Genomic DNA, 20,773 nt, shown 5'->3' on the forward strand with positions numbered 1-20,773 from the left:
AAACAAACACGAATCTTGATAAGCACTTGAACACTTTGAGTTCCCTAAAACTAATTCTAAATCCTACAATATCCTGTTACCGATTCCCTACTTCCTTTGTATGACAAATACTAAATGCATTTCATATTTTTAAGACATTAAATACATTTGTTTTTCATTTACAACTCTCTTAAGGTAATTGGAAGATTTGTAAGAGAAAGTGGACGAAAAGGATATTGCATTACTTATTCCCTAAATCGGTTTATTGTGAACAGGGTTATTTGCCTCGTTCGTACAACCAAACTAGTTTAGTTCCCACATATCTTATTCCCTAACTTAAGATACAGGTTTGGACCACCTCACCTGGAAATAAAGTAACAGGAAAAGCTAGTCACCCCCTAAAACTTCAATTGCATGAAGTGTTGGAATTATGCCGACACTTTAATTTTTCCTCTCTTTTCTACCACACCTTACTTTTCTGGAAACACTTTGTAAGATCACAATCCCTTTGGTTATATTGCTATCCTTTCCAGACTGTCCAACAAAATCTTTCTTGGTTAAACATGCGTACCAATGCAATTGTTCTACTCATTTTCTCACAAGGGGACCACAAAGAAATGTGAACATGGAAAACACATGGTTGCTGAATGCCTGATCGTCTTAGCTTATCAAAGTCAATGGTTAAGCTCAATTTAACAAACCCCTACCCCCTTTTTGTTTCCCTTAGGTATCCAATTTCAGAGGTAATTATGTTGGAGATACAACTGAAAACTAAAAGTAAACATCTCTCGTAAATTAGTCGCATGATCATAAATTAGTCGCTTCTACTCGACCCAATTCGTGTTTGTCCCCACCCACACACTCCAACTACCATCACTACTATTAGATTTGCATAAACCAAGCAATAACTACATAAGCCCCCGAGCATGAACATTCTTATCCATTGATTCTAAATTAAGTACTTGGTCGGAAGGTTGGAGGTGAGGTTGGGTTTAACACCATTGGATAATAAAGACATCACATTAGGCTCAGGAAGTTTAGAGGAAGAGTGTTGCTAGGTGCATCCAGCACTTTATATGAAAAGTCTTTTATGCCCCTGGGTTATTTTTTTTAAAAAACGTATGACTCTCTTTCTCCCGCTACTCTCTCTCTCCTCGCGCACCCAGCAGTTTCTTTTCTTTTTTTCTTCCTCGCACAAAGCCTCTTCTTCCTTGCATTCTTCTTCTTTCCCCCCACAAAGACATTCTTCTTTCTCGCATTCTTCTTCTTCTTCCTCGCAGAAAGGCATTTGTCATTCTTCTTCATCGCGCTACCATCTTCTTCTTCTTCCTCGGCCACAAACCACCGTGAAGGGAGCCGTGTTGCCGTGAAGAGGAGCCATGGACCACGAACCAGCGTCCACCGTCGAGCATCGTCAATGTCGGCCGTCGAGGTAAGCACCACTTTCCTTTCCGCCATTGATGTCGGAGTAGGGAAGCTTGGAGTTGTTTACGGATCAGGTGATCTGTAAGCATTTTCCAGATCAACTTGATCCATAAGAGGAAAATGCTTACGGATCACCTGATCCGTAAATAGCCACAACTTCATTTTACAAATTGTATCCTCTTTCAGGATGAATTAGATTGATTAGCATGAATTATGATTATATATAGATGTATCCTCTTTCAGGGAATTATTGAAATAGTATATATTGATTAGCATGAATTATGATTATATTGATTAGATTGATTAGCATGAATTATGATTATATATTGATTATCGAAATAGTATATATTGATTAGCATGAATTATGATTATATTGATTAGATTGATTAGCATGAATTATGATTATATATTGATTATCGAAATAGTATCCTCTTCTTCATTTAAAAAATTCCAAAAGATACCTAGTATGTGATGATTATACTAATCTTTAGGAACCACACATGGGGTAAAGAATTAGGTATAGGCTTAAGTTATGGCAGAAAAAGAAAAACAAGAAACTTAAATCTAGTGAAATGCATTTCGAACAAAGGTAAAGACTTAGCTTTTAAGTGAAGCTTGTGTTCAAGCAAATCCCACACTTCTTATTGGATTAATCGTCTAGAAGCACATCTATCTGAACCAACTACTCATTTCCTGAACAGAAAAGAAAGAGACAAAAAAGATCATTCATTATTATCAGCTTTAAATTGGTCACCTTGTATTCTTGTGTAGTGGTGAAATCCAAGAATCAAATTCATATAATAAAGATTGGTTAGAAGATATTGCTACCCTACAATTCTATTTGGCTCACTCCAGGATCTGATTGAAACCAATAGTCATCTTCCATCTGCAAATAAACACAATGACTAAACATTGTCTTCCTAGTTTATGGTTTTATCATTTACAGCTTCAAGTAATACATACTTCAAAATCCGTGGGAGTAATTTCTTGAATTCCAAATGCTTGTGAACCCTGCAAACTGAAACGCTCAGAAGGATATTTTTTTCATCATGTTGGCTTTCTAATAATCCCACACCCCTCTTTCTGATGGAATCACTATTCCATGATGGATCCATTAATTTCATCCGGTTGGCACTATCATCCTCAAACTTGCGGTCGTCCTTGCTTCAAAGATTAAAAATTATCAGTTATTGAAGACCCAAGAGAAAGAAGGAAAAAAATGACCTTAAGTCAACAAAGAGCAAAGATTTTAACAAAAGCAAACACAGATAACATAGTAATAAGGAAACTTTTGGCTTCAATGTTACAGCAAATAAGTACCTCAAGAGATACAAATTTATTGGTCCAATGGCACTTCGAACAATCATTTTGTACTGCCTTTGCCGAAAACCTAATTCCTGCTTATTTGAGTGAGAAATCGATTAAAAGCTTGTTATACCAAACAAGTTGCAACATTCATATTAGCAGAAGGTAGATCCCACCTCATCAGGATCAGGGACCTCGATGCAACTAGCTTTTGGAGCCTTGATTGCAATAATTTCTTGATTCTGTGAAAATAGTAGATAAAGGTAAGAAGTCATAATTGATAAACAGACTATAGCCTTATAAAATTTTAAATATTTACACAAAAAATCACCTGGAAGCAGGGAAGGCTAAGAATATCTTCCTTGATTAAAAAAAGGTACCTAATGATCAAGCAAGCTTACTATCAGGTACCTAAGAAGGTTATCATCTGTGAATATCTTCCTTAACTATATATGTATGTATCTCACTCTCTTATTTCTTAGCACTAGTTCCATCTCCCGTTGTTTATGGTTAACAATGTAACTACGATTGTGATAGAGATTGATATCAAATTTGGATGTTTTCACAATTATCATAGACACATGTTTCCAATTTCTTGCTAACTACTGAAAATAATAAGATCAATTCAATGTGAAGCAACATCAGATACAAAATAGCAGGTCTATCACAGATACTAACTATTGAAAATAATAAGATAAATTCAATTGTGATTGAACTCTGCATTCGAAAACTTGACAACCACATGTAATAGGTGATGAAGTTGGATATTCCATCTTCATTCAATGATTTCGAACACACAAGTGTGTGTGTGCTTATTGATTTAGTCAATGCTTTCAATGATTTCAATCATTTTCATTTGTCATCTGGCTTTGGTGGCTTTGTGAGACTCACGCATAAAATTTGAGAGAATGAAATGAGTGATGGATTTTGCGGTACTCATTTGCAGATCATGGTTAGGACTAGAGGATTAGGTCGTCCCTTAGGTCAGGTCACTGGCAGAGGTGTGGGCAGAGGAGATCGTGATGATTCCGATGATGCTCCGCAGCGTCGACGGCCTACTGCATCCGCACGGAGGCAGCGAGTTGCTATGACTGCGGATCACGTCGATGAGCCAGTCATCCATGCACCAGATGTTTAGGATGACCCGATGGAGGCACCAGCTGCTGTTGAGGACATTCCTGCAGACGTAGGCGCAGAGGCGGCTGAGGATCAGCCTCAGGGATTTCCGGGTGGTCCGAGCGACCCATCTGTGTTGACAGCGTATGCGGATCACGTTGCTTGCAGCGTATGGACGGGAGAGGTATTTATACTATTTAGTTTTAGTTACTTATAAATTATACTTTATGATTGAAATTAGTTTTCCTTTAAATAATAATTTTAACGAATTTTGTGTTCCTTTATACTTCAATTCAGGAGCATCCTGAATTGAAGCTATCCTCTCATGGGAGGAAGGTCCACAGTTTAGGCAGGCCTGTCCCTGCCATTGAGGGACTTATTGCTGGTACAGGACTAAGTCCTCTGATCGCGTGTTCGGTAGACACCGGCGATCGGGGACTTTTGTCCACGTTTGTAGAGCGATGGTACCGGGAGACGTCTAGTTTCCATCTCTCGGTGGGAGAGCTCACCATCACATTGGACGACGTCTCCTCTCTTCTCCATCTTCCCGTTATTGGCGACTTACACGCATTTGAGCCCTTGCACGTGGACGATGCGGTTCAAATGCTGGTGGACTTGTTGATGGTCTCTCCAGAGTCTGCTAGGGCTGAGACAGTCCAGTGTCGCGGACCGTACGTACGCCTGCAATGGGTACGTGATATATATCAGCGCCGATGCCAGGCAGGTCATTGGACAGCTATGGCTCGCGCATATCTTCTTCACCTACTGGGTTGCACTTTGTTTGCTAACAAGAGTGCAACCAATGTCCATGTTGTCTACTTGGAGGCCCTTCGTGACCTTAGTATAACAGAGAGGTACGCCTGGGGAGTGGCTGCTTTGGTTCATATGTACGACCAGCTGAGCGATGCATCTATGAGCCACAGTCGACAACTTGGCAGTTACATCACACTGGTGCAGGTAACAAATATGTTTTTCATTCATTCAGGCTAAACAATGTTCAACTTTAAATTTTGTTACACTTTCATTATTAATGTTTATAATTTGAATGTTACATCTGTAGTGCTGGATTTACGAGCACTTTCCCTCGGTTGCGGAGTCCACCGCTGATCAAGACTACGACAAGGCTTCTCCGCGTGCGTGCAGGTGGATCGCGACGAAGAAGACCGTGAAGAGCATTCGCACACCGTCATACAGGGAGCGCCTGGACCGACTCCGGATTTCGGATGTCTGTTGGATCCCTTATGGGGAGCATCGGGAGGTCCGGGACTTCCATGTCAGATCATGCTATTCTGGTCTCTTGCGCTGGGGGCCTGTTGTTGTTTATTACCGACCGGAGAGGGTCGTGTGGCAGTTTGGCTACACGCAGACCATTCCTGCTCCTCCTGTCGATTCATGGGTCTCGTATGATGATATACACGACATGTGGATGTACTACGAGGATCATATCGTACCTGCAGGTGAGGTGTGTGTTGTGCCAGGGGCATGTTCCAGTGACTACATCGACTAGTTCTTCCGCATCTCCCATCCTTTCATGACACCAGGTCACGCATTAGATCCTCTGCCTCATGGTCACGCCCCGCAGTCCCGAGTCGTCCCTCAGGCCCCGCAGACGGATATCCCTCGCGTGCCGGAGCCAGGAGCATCGTCGACATCTGCGGAGGAGCCCAAACATGCAGTGGTAAGTAATACTAATAATTTACGTCATTTACCTCAATATTTGCATAATAATTTGTGTAATTAGTTTGTTTTGTATGTAACAGGAAGTTTGTGATGACATTGCTGAGAGGTTGGAGCGTCATCTGAGTCTAGGGGTGGTCACGCCTGGCTCATCGACACATGAGGTGGTCGAAGAATGCCTTAGATTGGCCAGGAGTGTGATACAGGACCATCTAGTATACGTTAGGTGTAGACGCAGACGGCGCACTGATCAGGCGTAGTTTATGTACATATTTTACATTGATATTCCTTGTATATACAGATATTGTACATGAACTCATTTCATGAGTATTGTTGGTTTTATTTATTTTCATTACTAATGTTAGTTTTATTTATTTTCATTGATTGTGTATTCCATTTGTGTCTATATACACGTGTATTATTAAAATGGTCTAGTTAACTTAGTTTACCAACTAATAAAAAAATAATTTTAAATATAATTTTAAATATAATTGAAATAAAGAAGTTGAAAAGGGTGTAAAAAAAAAATTAAACAAAAAATGGACATCATTCATTATCTAAGATCTTATATAACGAACTAATATTTTTAAATTCTCTTATAATTACTATTTTCCCACTTATACTAATGATCATGGAAAAAAATGTATTATAAAGTAGTTAGTATTTTAATTTTTAATATAATACTAATTATTTTTTTTATATTCTTTATAATAATAATAATGATATGATTAATTCTTTACAATATTATCTTTTATGTATTTATTATTTTTATTAATATGAATAAAATAACCTTAAACAATAATTATAATGAGACTGAGTAAGTATTTTAATATCATCTTCTAAACAAATTTATTCTAAAAAAATATATTAAAAAATTAATTATTTATAATAAATCAATATTTATAAATATATTATAATTAATAAAATAAAAAAAATAGATTTAATTATATTATAAATAAATATACTGTATCTTTAAAGTATATTATAATTATTTTTCCTCTTACGGATCAAGTTGATCCGTAAGAGACTTCCAGATCAACTTGATCCGTAAGTTGATCCGTAGGAGGAAAACCAAGCAAGGGCAATTTTGCCATTTTTTAAGAATAAGGCCCAAGTTGGTATAGCTTATTTTTGAAAAAAAATAATATGAGAGTTTGTAAAAATAAATGGTTATTTCTTTAAAAAAAAAGTTAAAACCAACCATGCTCTGAATGTGTAACAATTGCTCCATTTCTAGGATTGAATGTAGCAGCCATAGTATAAACATGGGAACTTTTTACACAATCACAGCAACAGAATAGATAAGCCTCAGCCTAAATGCCTCAAGAAAGACTTCCAGAAAACACTTGCCATTTTCCACCCAGTTGATACTGCCACCACAAGGTTTCTCACTAAATAGTCAGCTCAAAGCATCTTACTTTGGCTTGTCGTTTAGGGATACAAGTGATTTGAGCACTCCAGGACTTATCTTGTCTGCAAGAACACCTGCCTCTGATATAATGTAAGATTTTTCCTTCACAATGCTCTGTAGTCTCTTTGACTCAAAGTCAAGCTGCGTTTGATCTGTACATAATTACATGGTCAGTAAAAAGGAAAAATCAACTAATTGTTATCAGAAATTAGTTTTTCAATAAAGCAAGAACTCATAGCATAGCTATATTCAAACTGAGGACAGTCCCAATATTAATAATAACGATCATTAAAGAATAGGAATGCAGATAGTCAGTCTCATCAGAACTTCTACCCAAACTATAAAGTTGGTGCATAATAATGATCATCCATACTAAATCATTTGCTTATCTAACTAAGTACATATTCTTTGTTCCAGCCTTCCAGGATGAAAAATCAATTATAAAAATCATCAGAATGACCCCATTGCACTGTAGAAAATATGGTAGGATTTAGGGGTTATGGCCAAACATTACTACCATAGAATGACCCCAAAAATACAGAAGTAATGAGCAATAGCTAAGCAAGCATTATGCCCCAGCACATGAAAAAAATAACAAACATGGGTAAACATTTAAATACATTTTCTTGCTTTTTTTTCAAATTAGTATTTTCTTTTTAATCTTTACATGATAGGATGGACAACAATGAAAAAACCTGTTTCCAATATAGTATGAGCCGCATGAAATGGAATTCTGGCAAACAGATCAGTTCCTGGAAACATCATCCACGTCTGCTCAGAAGAGTCATGTTTGCCACAGGTGGTGCAAACCTCTTGCACCAAAGGTCTTGAGCTGGACCCTGCAACTCCCTTCATTATTGATTCAAAAGGAGATGGAACACTGCTCTTTGTTGTTCGAGCCCTTTTCCTTAATGCAGTAAGTGCTTCTCTATTCCCATTTCTCAATCTATCGTTCTCAACCAGCTGTACTTTTACCAAAAGGGACAATTGCATAGCAACTTAATTTCATAGAAAAGATATTAAAAACATCCAGTAGGAAAAAAAAAGGCTTTATTGGCATAATAAACAGGATTTTTTCGTTGAAACTATGGTATTGAATTGATTGCTCTTTAGGGCATAGCATATTAATAAGGAAATTACTTTGGGATTAAGTAATTAATTACTTTGTGTATCCAAACAGAATGCATTAGTCATTAGGCACTTTGGTTGCTTCTTTGTAGCTTTTGGTATGGAATTGATTGAGTTCAGGTTTTATTTATAGTTATTAATCCTAGTAGAAACACAGGGCAGCATACACCAAAAATGCCATAGTAAGATAGTTGATAGTAGGATGGGCACTATAGCAAAGATAATGGGGAAAAAAAAAGATATAACACCAAAGACATCTAATCTTTTTTTTTTTTTTATCAGCCAAAATAATCTATTTGAATTAATTGAGTACCAGAGGTACTAAAGGTACAAATTACAGATTACAATTCTGCTGTAGTTCAAATCAAGCAAAGATATCTAATCTAAGAGTACTATCTACCACGGACAAAGCCAAAGTTTCATAGTTTAGGAGTGTTAGTTGCCCAACTACTTTGGTTGATAGGTCGAGATTAAATAGTTTTTGTCATTCAAGGGTGAGTTTAAATAAGCTTTTTTGAAAGGAAAAAAAAAACTATTATAATTTAGTTTTTCAAAAGCTAGTAAGCTACTCTTTCTAACTTTATAGAGAGGCACTAGAGCAGGGTTTTTTTTAGACTAGCTTTATCTCTAAAAAAAATTATAATTACCATAAAATCTTTAAACAACAATTCAGCCTTTTTACCACTAGGTGGGGTTGGCTACATACATTGATCAAACAATGTTATGTTTTGCAGTAAATCTTATTTGATATAGACAAACGGTTAACCTTTGAATCTTCATTAATTGTTTTGCCTGCAGTTTTTCTCCATACATACCCAAACCACCTACATGTATACTTACTGGGATTTAAAAAAAAATATTTTCAAATTACAAAACATTTTTACATTTAAAATGCACCATTTTCTTAAAAAGTGTACAAATGAATGGGTTGTAAGTTTGGGTTTCCTTTCCAGACAAGCTGAAAGCTTAGCAAGCTTTCAACATGGAGGGAGGAGGGGGAGGGATAAGAACATAGTTAAATGAAAAGTACTAGCAGGTCATGTAATTAAAAACATATAATTCGAGGTTAAGGGCATAAGAGTCTTGTGCAAAAGTGCAAGTGAGCCATTCTAAGTAATTTGCTTAGTCCCTCTCCTCCCCCCAACTTCCCCAGCTGTCTACCCCTAAAAAATCTTATCATTCAAGAAAGGTGACAACAGTCACCATACTAGTTTTTTTGACACAATATTTGTGAATGGATTTGGCATTCTAAGGAGGTTATATTCACATTTTAAAATGTTAAGAAACATTGGTATTTTTTTATAGTAGAATTAGATGTTTTCACAGGATTTAGATTTGGTCCATTCAAGTTTATAAACTTAAATTGTATGATTAAAAGGGAAAAATGCAACTTAACATAAGGTTTGGGTCAGCGATTCAGTCACTGAACTTTAAAAAGGTATGTGCAGAATAACTCCTCTATTAATTTTCCATCAAAATTTGACAGATTCAGTCACACATATAACATGTGATGTGAGTAATATGTTTCCAACATTAACCCTAGAAAAAAAATACAAATTGGCACCCTATAATTTGAATCATGTGTGACTTAGCAGAAATACACCATTTTAAAGTCCTATAATTAAGATTAAGTTACATGATTCAAACATCAAGGTGCTAATTTACATTTTTTTCTTAGCTGCGAGTTTGTCAAATTTTAATGGAAAAATTATCATAGAGGTTGTTTTAAACCCATTGAAAAAACTTAAGGGTCAAAATACACCTTTTTAATGTTTCGAGACTAAGTTGTACAGGACGCAAATCTCCAGGTTCGTACTTTCCCTTGATTAACATGCTACAAAACTATTTCATCTTGAAGACATTAGACATCATTGAAATGTGAAGAACTGCATAACAGACTCTGGTTATATTGATTCACTAATGAGATGAACAGGATATTTTCACCATAAAAACAGGTGTAAAAGAAATATATTGGAAGAACATGGGCGATAAGGAATGGAAAAGTGGAGATATTAGATGAGAGGAAGGTGTGTCAAATTCAGCCTTATCATGTTCCCAAGAGAATATTTGAATGCAGCAATAGATTCTATTATCCTAACACACATACTTCATACCAACCAAGCAAAAAGTTACAGCTGAACCAAATAATAATTATAAACTTGACCATGTGCTTTCTAGTTACGTCACCAACTATTGTCCTCAATGTAGCAATAGAAGCTAGAATTTACTCTTTTTTAATGAATTTTTTACTTATTATGTATCCAAGTCTTTGTAAAAGCATTAATCACCATCAATTTGAATTACCTGATGTCGGGCTAAAAGAATATGCTCAGCTTCCACTTCCAGTTCTGTTAATTTCTTTTGGAACTGTTTCATGTTCTCATCCATATTTGAAGAAAAGAAACTCCTGTAAAATTGTAAAGAAAATATTATCTAGAGAAATTTGCACAAAGTATTGTCAGCAACAACAAGCATTCAGTTGAATCCAAATGGAAAAATAATGCTATTTGTTTATATATGAACTAAGAAAAGGACAAGGGAGGGAGGGAAAGGTCGTGGGTTCAATTCCCTCCACTAACAAAAAACTAACAATTCACAACTAACATTTGTTGATCCCAAAAAAAAAAATGAGTTATGAAATGGAACTGAAAACCAAATATAAGGATGAAGGAATAGTCTACAAACCAGTGTTACTTACAATTCGTTGATTTCTGCTTATGCTAAAGCGAGTTTGTAAAGCCAAGATCATGGGTGGCTTTCATCACTATGTAATTAATTTCAAAGTTGTTAGAGCCTCCAATATTAGGGTTGGTTCATTCATTGCTGCTTTGCTACTTCTCTGGAAGGTATTCTCACGTTCTGCCCTCCAACTTTCCCACAGAAACAGCTCACACTTCACACTCTTCACACCCCACTTTGTTAAACCATGATCTTCAATTCTTCATAATTACCTGCTCTTGAAAATGAATAATTTTGTATGTGACAAGTGGTGTGTATACTCGATTAGACCAATAAAAATTGGCTAGCATGCATGTTACTACTACTTATTAAAGGGATTCATTTTTCTTGTCAGTGACTTCACCCATATTGAATGGATTAATTTGGCACGTTTTGAAATTACTAAGATCTGCACAAGGAAAGTATGGGGACTCATTTTTTCTTATATAGTGTATTATTTATAACAGAAAAAATGTTATAACTTCATCATGTATTGAAATTTATAAGCTGAAATATTCTGAATCAGGCAATTAATTATTATTTTCTGATATAGTAAAATAAATCAGCCATCCCCTCAATTTCAAAGTGAAAAACATTATCTAAGAAGAGTTATTTGGCAAATCACTAAATCATGTATAGAAACAAATTTCTATTCCAATACGGTCAAATTCAGCTATGTAAGTTTCCCTTTCAAGGTAACTTTCAAGTACATTCAAATAGTGTATCTCACCTACATTAAGTCTCCTACGCAATTCAACCCCTAACCCTCTATTTCTTTTTAAGAACTTTACTTAATCAATTACAACTTTGTTTGTTTGCTTTATTTTCATACCTTTTTCTCTCTGTCTTACTTCATCTTAATTAAATTGGATCAATTATGTCACTCTTGTAACTACTTATTTTTTCCTCTCTCTCTCTCTCTCTGTCCCTAAAACTCAATTGAGTACATTTGAACCATCTCTTCTCCTTTTTGCATAAAGGTAAAAGTTCTGAAGAAATCATACAGCACTACAAAGAGTAACATAAATATCAATTTCTACTAAAAAGAAAACACAAGGTCTTTTCTACCCAATTTTTCTAGCATTTAAATATTGACGTCCAAATCTAGCTAGCAAGGATTTGGAAGGAATAGAATAGCAAAAAGGTGAGAAGGAACAATTTTTCAAGATTCCTCTAAAACCACAAAAGGACAAATGGACATACCGGGAGCCAATGAAGAAAAAATGTTGCCCATGCAACTAATAGTTGCTATCAAAAAAGAAAAGGATAAGTTGAGTATTGAAATAAGAACATATTGGAAGCTATCATGTCCCACTCAATATTGGAACAACCTTGCATAAATCGATATATTGTGTGTATAGTGGAAGAACAAGATTGCTGGACTTATTATGTGCTACAGACAAAGGCATGTTTGGGTAAAGAGGAATCACATCCAAACGTGGTTTGTGATCTTAAGTCTTAACATTCTTGTTTGGTAGCTGTTTGTGTAGAGAACAATATTCAATTGGTGAACATGATTCCTCCTTTTAAATGGAGAATGATAGAGATTCATGATTATATTAGGTGTATAATTTTACTCAAATACCATAACGACTTGATTTAATGTCATCGTAATATAAAAATTTCAGATAATGACTTTTTATAAAATATCCATATAATTTAAAGGGTTCCCTTTTTCAATGCTTATACAAATTCAAATTTTCAAAACAAATTATATTATAAATCTAACTCAATCTTTCATTTGCATGAATTCTGATTTACATTGCAAATACTAGTAAGGGATTCATCAACTCCTATACAATAGATCTATGTGTGAGGCATACACAATGCTTATTCCGTACATAAAAAAGTAGTGCCCAAAAAATGGAGTAAGGCACAATTTAGTAAAATAATCATTTGGGACCAGCATCTACTTGATGGTGTAAACAGAACTACTGATTATTGAATATTCAAGGAGTCATAAGAGTGAGAGACAAAAACTTGACAAGAATAGTATATTTCCCACCAAATGAATATTCTACAGGGTCTACTTGATGATGCAGAAACTAGAAAACATGATGTATGGCTAAATGCATAGCTTCCTCTACCTGGCCAAATTGTATGAGGTGCCAAAGATGTTAGCCTTTCAACCCATTCCTTAACCTCCAGTATCTTTTTAGCATTTTTTAGTCATGCCAAGGTATACTATGCTTTAACTTCACTCCTACTCAAAAAATGCATAAAACCTCCCCCTCTAAACCTTTTGTACAATGTCATCATCATTCTGTTGTGTTGAGCACCACTTCATTAACTCTTTCTTCCCACCGTTAAGCTCCACTACTCATCCCCCATGATTCCTTCAGGAATAATGAAGTATCCCAGAGGAAAGCTTCCTCTTCCCATCATTGTCATCACAACATGTGTTCTTGTTTTTGTGGCTATCTTGTATGTAGAGAGGCTCAGTTTCCTCTCTTCCAAGTCCATTTTCAAGTTCAAACCATGTCCTAGAAAAACCACCAAAACAAAGTCTAGTAAGTCTGCTTTACATAAACCACAACATCTATCTCACCTTATCTCATATTATATTCCTTTTTATGTTTTTTGTTTCTCAATATGATTCTAATGCAATGATATCTCATATTATGATTGTCCTAGTAGGTGACAAAAAAGCAGATGAGGAGGTTGGGGTTGTGAATGCATCAACATGGATTGATGACAGGTTTGATTTTGACCCTGAGGAGTGCAATGTTGCAAATGGGAAATGGGTGTTTAACCATTCAATAAAGCCTCTCTACTCTGACATAAGCTGTCCATACATAGATAGACAATTTTCTTGTGTCAAGAATGGGAGGAATGATTCTGACTATCACCATTGGGAGTGGCAGCCAGAAGATTGCACCTTGCCACGGTAAGTTCCACACTCCAACATGCCAATTGTAATTGAAGAATTTGTTTTATGTATACTTTTTGGTCATAGATATGTATGTTTAGTTTATAAAACCTACATTCTAAAATGACTATTTTTGGCAGTTTCAACCCAGAGCTAACCCTCAGAAAGCTTCAAGGGAAAAGGCTGCTATTTGTGGGGGATTCACTGCAAAGAAACCAATGGGAATCTTTTGTCTGCTTGGTAGAATGGGTCATACCTCATAAGCATAAATCTATGCAACTAGGAAGAGTTCATTCAGTCTTCACAGCCAAGGTATTGATACATGCGTTGAATATATTATGGTCAAAGATGTTGACTCAACTCAATCAGCTCTTAAAAACAATACTTAGATGCAGTTTTCGATGTTGTTTTCCAATTAAAATTAGAATTTTACCTCGGTGATCTGATTGGAAAACAATAACAAAAGCACATGAAATTGCATAAGTTTCTAACTTTGAAGTTATGCTCTTGGTTGGTAATTGGTATTGCAGCATATTGGTGGCGAATGTTTGGGTCACAAACTCCAAATTTGCAAAAGCTAGCTATTAAAATTTTGAGTTTGACTTGCAATGCTTCAGGATGTGAAAGAAATTGGAGTGAGTTTGAGCAAGTAATTGTGACAAAACTCTAACTATACTTTCTAATTTTATTTAATTTTGATGATCATGTTTTTGTTCATGTTATTGCCTTCACTAACTTGACTAGATGAAGAAGATGGGGCTTTATTGGCCATTGGATATTCTTCAATACGTAGGACTTGAGTGGGGATATGTTGAGATTGGGTGGTATGAGATTGTGATTGAGGTAGAGGAGGAGGTTGAGGTTGAGATTGAGTAGATTGGGTGGTATGAGATTGAGATTGAGGTGAAAGTTGAGTAGGTCGAGGTTGACTTCGAGATCGGGTTCGAGGGCGGGTTTGAGGTTGAGATTGAGTGAGTTGAGGAGGAGGTTGGGATTGAGTGAATTGAGTTCGAGGTCGAGTTTGAGATCGGGTTCGAGGTTGGTCATTGAAGCAAGCCTGTGACATGTTTAACATTGTAACAGCAGCAGACAACTCTGATGTATTTTTACACCTTGGTGACACTGAATGCACTTCAACATCATTATTAATATGAGGAAGTTTCTCTCCATGGGATGTCCAAAACCAATATCTGGGTGTAAACCCTTTTTTAATAATGTGAACATTTACTTCTTCTGGGGTTAAATGCTTTGCATTTTTACATAACTTACAAGGACATCTTATTACACCTTCATTCAAAAGTCAATGAAACAAAGGCATTAAGGCAACGGTGAAGTTTCAACTTAAGAAAGTTCTTTTGTATGGGTGTTGCTGTTGGAAAATGCGCAATGGAGGAGAAGCAGATATTCCAGAATTAATGTCAACTCATTGTCAATTTCCTTGTTTCATTATTCAAGAAAAACTGGCAAAATGTAAGTTTGGAGTCCTCGTATTACAATTTTAAATATTTGGGTACTAAAGTCTTAAGAGTCCAAATTAACCCATTAAAATATATTGAATTTGGTCTCATTTTACCTATTTTCCATTCACTCTCAGGCCTCAGCATAAAAAGACCTTAAATGTAAGACAATGAATCATGGTGTAGTGGTTTGCATTAATCTCAGCATGTTCAACTCGTGTTATCGATTACTGCCAAATGCTGAGATCACAAGAGTACTAGGCAACTAACTGCTTGTATATGCATGTTGGAGTTTAATTATTAGCCAAATTTAGAGAGGGTTCTGCCAAATTATAGTACTACTAGTGAGTTTGGATTAGATATTTTATGAGAAATAATCAATTGATTTTTCATGGTAAAAGTAAAACAATAAATAGTTATTTTTACTTTTTTACGGTATTACTATAATTTTATAATTGATTCTTTGGTGTTATTCAAATACACTGGTACTCTAGTAGCTATTTATACTCATTCAATTTGATTGGACGCTAATCCTGGGAGCCAAGGTAGAAAAGCCGAGTTAAACATAACTTCAATTTTGTACAGTCATATTCTTGGCTTTAGCAGAATCTTGAGAATCAACTATACTGTAACTAGTATTTTTATCTAACTACTGACTACGTTCGTGTTGTTTTTTTGGTAAATAAAGTTCTTTTGATACATTGGGTAAATTTCTCTATCTGATGTAGTTTTACAAACTATTTTTTCAGATGGGCTTATTTTTAAATAATTTTCGGGAGAGGGCAATTTTATACGTAAAATGCATGCATGCAGGACCCAAACCGCCAGAACCACTGGCGAGTTTGGTGTCCGTGAGCAAATCGCCATTGACACTGGCGATACGAGCATGTAGTGACCAACTACCCACTTCGAATGGCGACATGCGCAGAGTTTCGTCAACATAGGGAACCGCCAGTCAAACTGACGAGTTCCATGGACTGAGGGGTGCAGGCCTTGGTACGCAGCAGCTCAGGCCGTGGCAGAGCTTCGTGAAGTCGCGTCAAGGGTGTAGAGCAAATCGCCAATGAGGATGGCGATTTGCGTTTGACAGGAATCGCCAGCATGGCTGGCGGTTTGCTTGATTTCAAATTTTTGCTCTCCTTCCATTATAAAAGAGGAAGCTCCCGAGAGTGCACCTGCGCTTCCTTCTTCCTTCCATTGCTTTATTCTTCTTCATAAGTTCTCCCATTACACTGTTGCTTTCTTGTTATTTTGTTCCAGTTTTTTGTTTTTGGTAAGTATTTTTGAATGGTAAATATTTATTGTGTTATATATATATATATATATATGAATGGTAAATATTTTGTTTATGTTTGTAGGGCTGTGCTTTATTCTTGAAGTGGTTTCACTCCTTGTACGTGGTTCCTATTACGTGATTTCTGTGTTTGGTAAGTGGTTTTTAACTTGATAACTTTAGTTGATAGGTTAATATTATTTAAGTTAGGTTTTATAAATTATATGTTATTAGTTGTGTTATATATATAGATATATGTTAGGTTAGTTATAGTTAAATTGATAATATTATTTTGTTTAAATTTTGTAAATTACCATGGTATTAATTGTTTTATATATACATATGCTATGTTTGTTGATGTTAGATGGAATTTTTAAATTTTAAGTAGTACATTAAAATATTAATATTATTTGTGTTAGATATATATGTTACAAATTTGAGTTGGTATATTATGATTTGTACGTTAGTTGTAGTTGATTTATTATTATGATTTTGTTAAGATTTTTTAAATTTGTATGTTATTATTTGTGATAAAATTATTTGTACGTTAATTTTAGTTGTTATGTTATTATTATTTGATTTAGATTTATTAGGTTTGTATGATATTATTTGTATTTTATATATGGTATTTTAGGTTTAGTTAGAATGTGAATATTTTTTAATTGACTTATTTATAGTTTTTATTGAAATATATATATATACACACACACACACACGTTGTTTAAATTTTTTATTCCATGAAATTTTTTTGATTTAATACCATTTTTTGTGTATAATATTTTTATTTAATTTAAATTTTAATAATTGGAAAAAAAATATGGTCATTTAATTAAATTTATGTAGTTATTTTAATATTTAATTTTGTTATTTGTAGAGTATTTTAGGTAGTATTTTAAGTTTTTTGTGTAAAATTTATGTATGTGTAACAATTTTTAATTTTATTATGTATTTTAATTTGGTCATTTATTTAAATTTTTGTAGCTATTTGATTTTTAATTTTGTTATTTGTAGAATATTTTAGGTAGTATTTTAAGTTTATTTGTATACAATTTATGTACGTGTTTAAATTTTTAATTTTGTTATGTATTTTAATTTGGTCATTTATTTAAATTTTGTAGTTATTTAATTTTTAATTTTGTTATTTGTAGACTATTTTAGGTAGTATTTTAACTTTATTTGTGTAAAATTTATGTACGTGTTTAAATTTTTAATTTTGTTATGTATTTTAATTTGGTAATTTATTTAAATTTGTGTAGGTATGTAATTTTTAATTTTTGTTATTTGTAGAGTATTTTAGGTAGTATTTTAAGTATTTTTCTGTTAAATTTATGTACGTGTAACAAATTTTAATTTTCTTATGTATTTTAATTTGGTCATTTATTTCAATTTGTGTAGGTATGTAATTTTTAATTTTGTTATTTGTAGAGTATTTTAGGTAGTATTTTAAGTTTTTTTTGTGTTAAATTTTTGTACGTGTAACAAATTTATGTATTTTAATTTGGTCGTTTATTTAAATTTGTGTAGCTATTAAATTTGTAATTTTGTTATTTGTAGAGTATTTTAGAACATTTATTTAAATTTGTGTAGCTATTAAATTTGTAATTTTGTTATTTGTAGACTATTTTAGAACATCTATTTAAATTTGTGTACGTATTGTTATTTTTAATTTTGTTATTTGTTCAAATTGATATATTTTGTTATTTATTCAGATTTTAATTATGTGGTATGTATATTTAATTGATTTTTTGTAAATGTTGTTAATTTTTTTAATGTAAAATTTTTGTTGTCAATTTTTTGTATTATATTTTACTTTACAGTATCAATGACATCTTCGTCGTCATCTTCATCTAGTATACACATTAAGTCTGGTCCAATAGATGGAGACGTTTTATGGCTGCAACCTAAACATGTTTCCGAACATGTTTGGAATGGGGAACCAGATAGGAAATTACATACCAGACGAGCTGTGCCCATCTATCAAGGACAAGAAGAAATACCAGAGGAAATTATTCCTCTGCTTCGCCAATCTGGATTTTATTGGATAATGAAGATGGGGTACCTAAAAATTAATTCTTCATTAATTACAGTCTTGATTGAAAGATTGAGGCCCGAGACACACACGTTTCACTTGAGATGCGGAGAGGCTACGATTACTCTTCAAGATGTGTCAGTCTTGTTAGGTCTTCATACTGAGGGGGCACCATTAATTGGTCAGACTAATCTTGATTGGGCTGAATTGTGTGAAGAATTATTGGGAGTCAGACCACAGGAAGGTGAACTTCAAGGCAGTGTGGTCAAATTAAGTTGGTTGGCTCACCATTTTTCAGAAATAAATATCCATGACGGTAACGTAGAACAATTACAAAGGTTTACCCGTGCATGGATCCTCAGATTCATTGGAGAAGTTCTATTTGTTGACAAAAGTAGCAGTAAAGTTTCCCTAAGGTACCTCCAATTTTTACGGGAATTTGAACAGTGCAGCACGTATGTATGGGGACCTGCCGTGCTTGCTTATTTATACAGAGAGATGTGCAGCGCCACCAATTACAAAATAAAATCAATCGGAGGTATGTGCATCTTAATCCAAATGTGGGCATGGGAACGCTGCACGATTTTGGCTCCAAAGAGAACTCCTCCTATAATAGAAAACAAACCACTCGGACACAGGTTAGTTGTTTAAAAAAATCATTTGAAAATAATCAATAATGTAATGCGTCAGCACTAATTATTTCATATTTTTTTTGTAGGTGGCTACGACGTGGAAACCAACATATTGGCAATGATGATCTAATAGTTTTCCGTCGCAAATTGGATATCATGAAACGACATGAGGTAACAAGATCATTATGTATTCGTTAAATAATAAATAAAATGTCATGGTTTAAGATAAATTAACAATTGTGTTATTGTATGCAGTTTCTGTGGGAGCCTTACACAGCAACTGTTATGTCGATGTTGCCTCCCATTTGTTTGGTTGGCAGTGTGGCGTGGTGCGCAGTGGTGCCACTCATTTGTTTCCATGTTGTAGAGTGGCACCAATCGGATAGAGTGTTGCGACAATTTGAAATGCAACAACCTATTCCGGAGTCTCCTTCGCAACCACAGAATATCCATGGGCTAACGCTGAAAGGCAAACAAGATGAAAATTGGTTCCAGCTTTTGGCCTCATTTATCAGTCAGTGGAATAATCGAGTTGAGTTTAGGGTCGACGTTTATCCTCGACAAGAGGGCCTATTGAGTTTTAACTCGGATTACATGGTCTGGTATAGGTGAAAAACAAAAATGTTTGTCGACCCAAACAATGCAAACACGACTACATTGGTATTTATTTCTTTTTAATTATTTAACTTCAATTTATTTTTTAAAGCATCAACATTAATTTGCTTACCCTAATAATTGCAGGGTGAAGTTCCCGAGACATTGCAGTATATGGTGTCACCACAAGGGCGAAACACATGGACAGTTGATGATCTCGTGCCATATGTAGAAAAGTTAGCGATTTTATCCCAAGAGCAAGAAAGGATCACTGACCCTGTGGCACATGGTCCAGCATCAGAGCGTCGATTTCCCCTACAACAGTTTCACATACTTCAGTCAAGTGTTGAAACTCGAGGTTTTGACAGACGAAGGGGGATTGTTCAAGCGAAAGATTTTTCCCAACAAATGGAGCAGTATGGCCATGGAATGTATTACACGCCACCAACATTTTCTCAGTATCCTTCGCAGATGTATCAGTATCCTTTCAAAGGTCATGACACTGATATGTCTGCAAGCGAACATTCGTTTGGTGGTGTTGCGGAAACACATCCTCATTTTTCATGGCCGACCATGACCCCTTCGCAGCAACATGATGCCCTAATGGCAACACCTAATGCCCCATTAGGTCCACAATGGGATGTACCCGGAGCAATACCTGATATGGATGACTTATTAGGTGTTGATTTGCGTCACGAGTTTTTTGCAGAGGCTGAGCAACAAGGGCGGAGACAGCGCGCAAGAAGAAATCTGGATCGTCAAGCCCGAAGGTGGGATCGACCATGTGGCACATCCTCGCGCCATCACGGACACCATAATGACTGATTTTGATGTCTCTATTTAAAATTTGTGTTGTATCTTTGTAATTTGAATTTCAAACTTAATTTATGGTATCTCATACTACTTGTTATGGAATTTGTTATGGAATTGCATTTTCAATGACCATTTGTTATGGAATCACCATCGCGGACACCATAATGACTATTTTTATGTCGCGCATCAAACTAGAATAATAAATAAAGTCATAAAGAAAAATTAAAGTAGACAAATCAAATTAAGTAATAGTAGTAATCATAATGACTATTTTTATGTCGCGCATCAAACTAAGTATATGGTTTAGGTTTAGGGTTAGTGGTTAGGGTTTAGGGTTAGTGGTTTAG

The 20,773-nt window shown here is 34.9% G+C and overlaps 3 protein-coding genes and 1 long non-coding RNA gene across 5 annotated transcripts; 2 read left to right on the top strand and 2 right to left on the bottom strand.

Moving 5' to 3' along the window:
• Positions 1–2,115: 2,115 nt before the first annotated feature.
• Positions 2,116–3,404, bottom strand: LOC114389236. Its single transcript, XR_003661728.1, has 5 exons — positions 3,041–3,404; positions 2,886–2,951; positions 2,725–2,801; positions 2,368–2,568; positions 2,116–2,290 (listed from the first exon to the last, which is right to left on the bottom strand). It is a non-coding gene; the product is annotated as an uncharacterized LOC114389236 (long non-coding RNA).
• A 452-nt stretch (positions 3,405–3,856) lies between these two features.
• LOC114389827 (protein MAIN-LIKE 1-like) lies at positions 3,857–5,332 on the top strand. Its single transcript, XM_028350554.1, has 3 exons — positions 3,857–4,009; positions 4,123–4,782; positions 4,886–5,332. The coding sequence occupies exons 1-3, from the start codon at positions 3,857–3,859 to the stop codon at positions 5,330–5,332; spliced, it is 1,260 nt and encodes a 419-aa protein (XP_028206355.1).
• A 1,323-nt stretch (positions 5,333–6,655) lies between these two features.
• On the bottom strand, positions 6,656–12,954 carry LOC114389123. The gene is made up of 5 exons (XM_028349724.1): positions 12,847–12,954; positions 10,740–10,992; positions 10,346–10,448; positions 7,609–7,876; positions 6,656–7,065 (listed from the first exon to the last, which is right to left on the bottom strand). The coding sequence occupies exons 3-5, from the start codon at positions 10,427–10,429 to the stop codon at positions 6,917–6,919; spliced, it is 501 nt and encodes a 166-aa protein (XP_028205525.1). The 5' UTR covers positions 10,430–10,448; positions 10,740–10,992; positions 12,847–12,954; the 3' UTR covers positions 6,656–6,916.
• A 106-nt stretch (positions 12,955–13,060) lies between these two features.
• LOC114389122 (protein trichome birefringence-like 3) lies at positions 13,061–14,797 on the top strand. Of its 2 annotated transcripts, none has more exons than XM_028349722.1 (4): positions 13,061–13,269; positions 13,394–13,646; positions 13,769–13,940; positions 14,159–14,797. In XM_028349722.1, the coding sequence occupies exons 1-4, from the start codon at positions 13,089–13,091 to the stop codon at positions 14,207–14,209; spliced, it is 657 nt and encodes a 218-aa protein (XP_028205523.1). In that variant the 5' UTR covers positions 13,061–13,088; the 3' UTR covers positions 14,210–14,797. The 2 variants fall into 2 exon arrangements, with proteins under 2 accessions (XP_028205523.1, XP_028205524.1); XM_028349723.1 differs by having other exon boundaries at positions 13,397–13,646.
• Positions 14,798–20,773: the final 5,976 nt, after the last annotated feature.

Source organism: Glycine soja, chromosome 16, assembly GCF_004193775.1.
Source record: "Glycine soja cultivar W05 chromosome 16, ASM419377v2, whole genome shotgun sequence".
Taxonomy (NCBI): Eukaryota; Viridiplantae; Streptophyta; class Magnoliopsida; order Fabales; family Fabaceae; genus Glycine; species Glycine soja.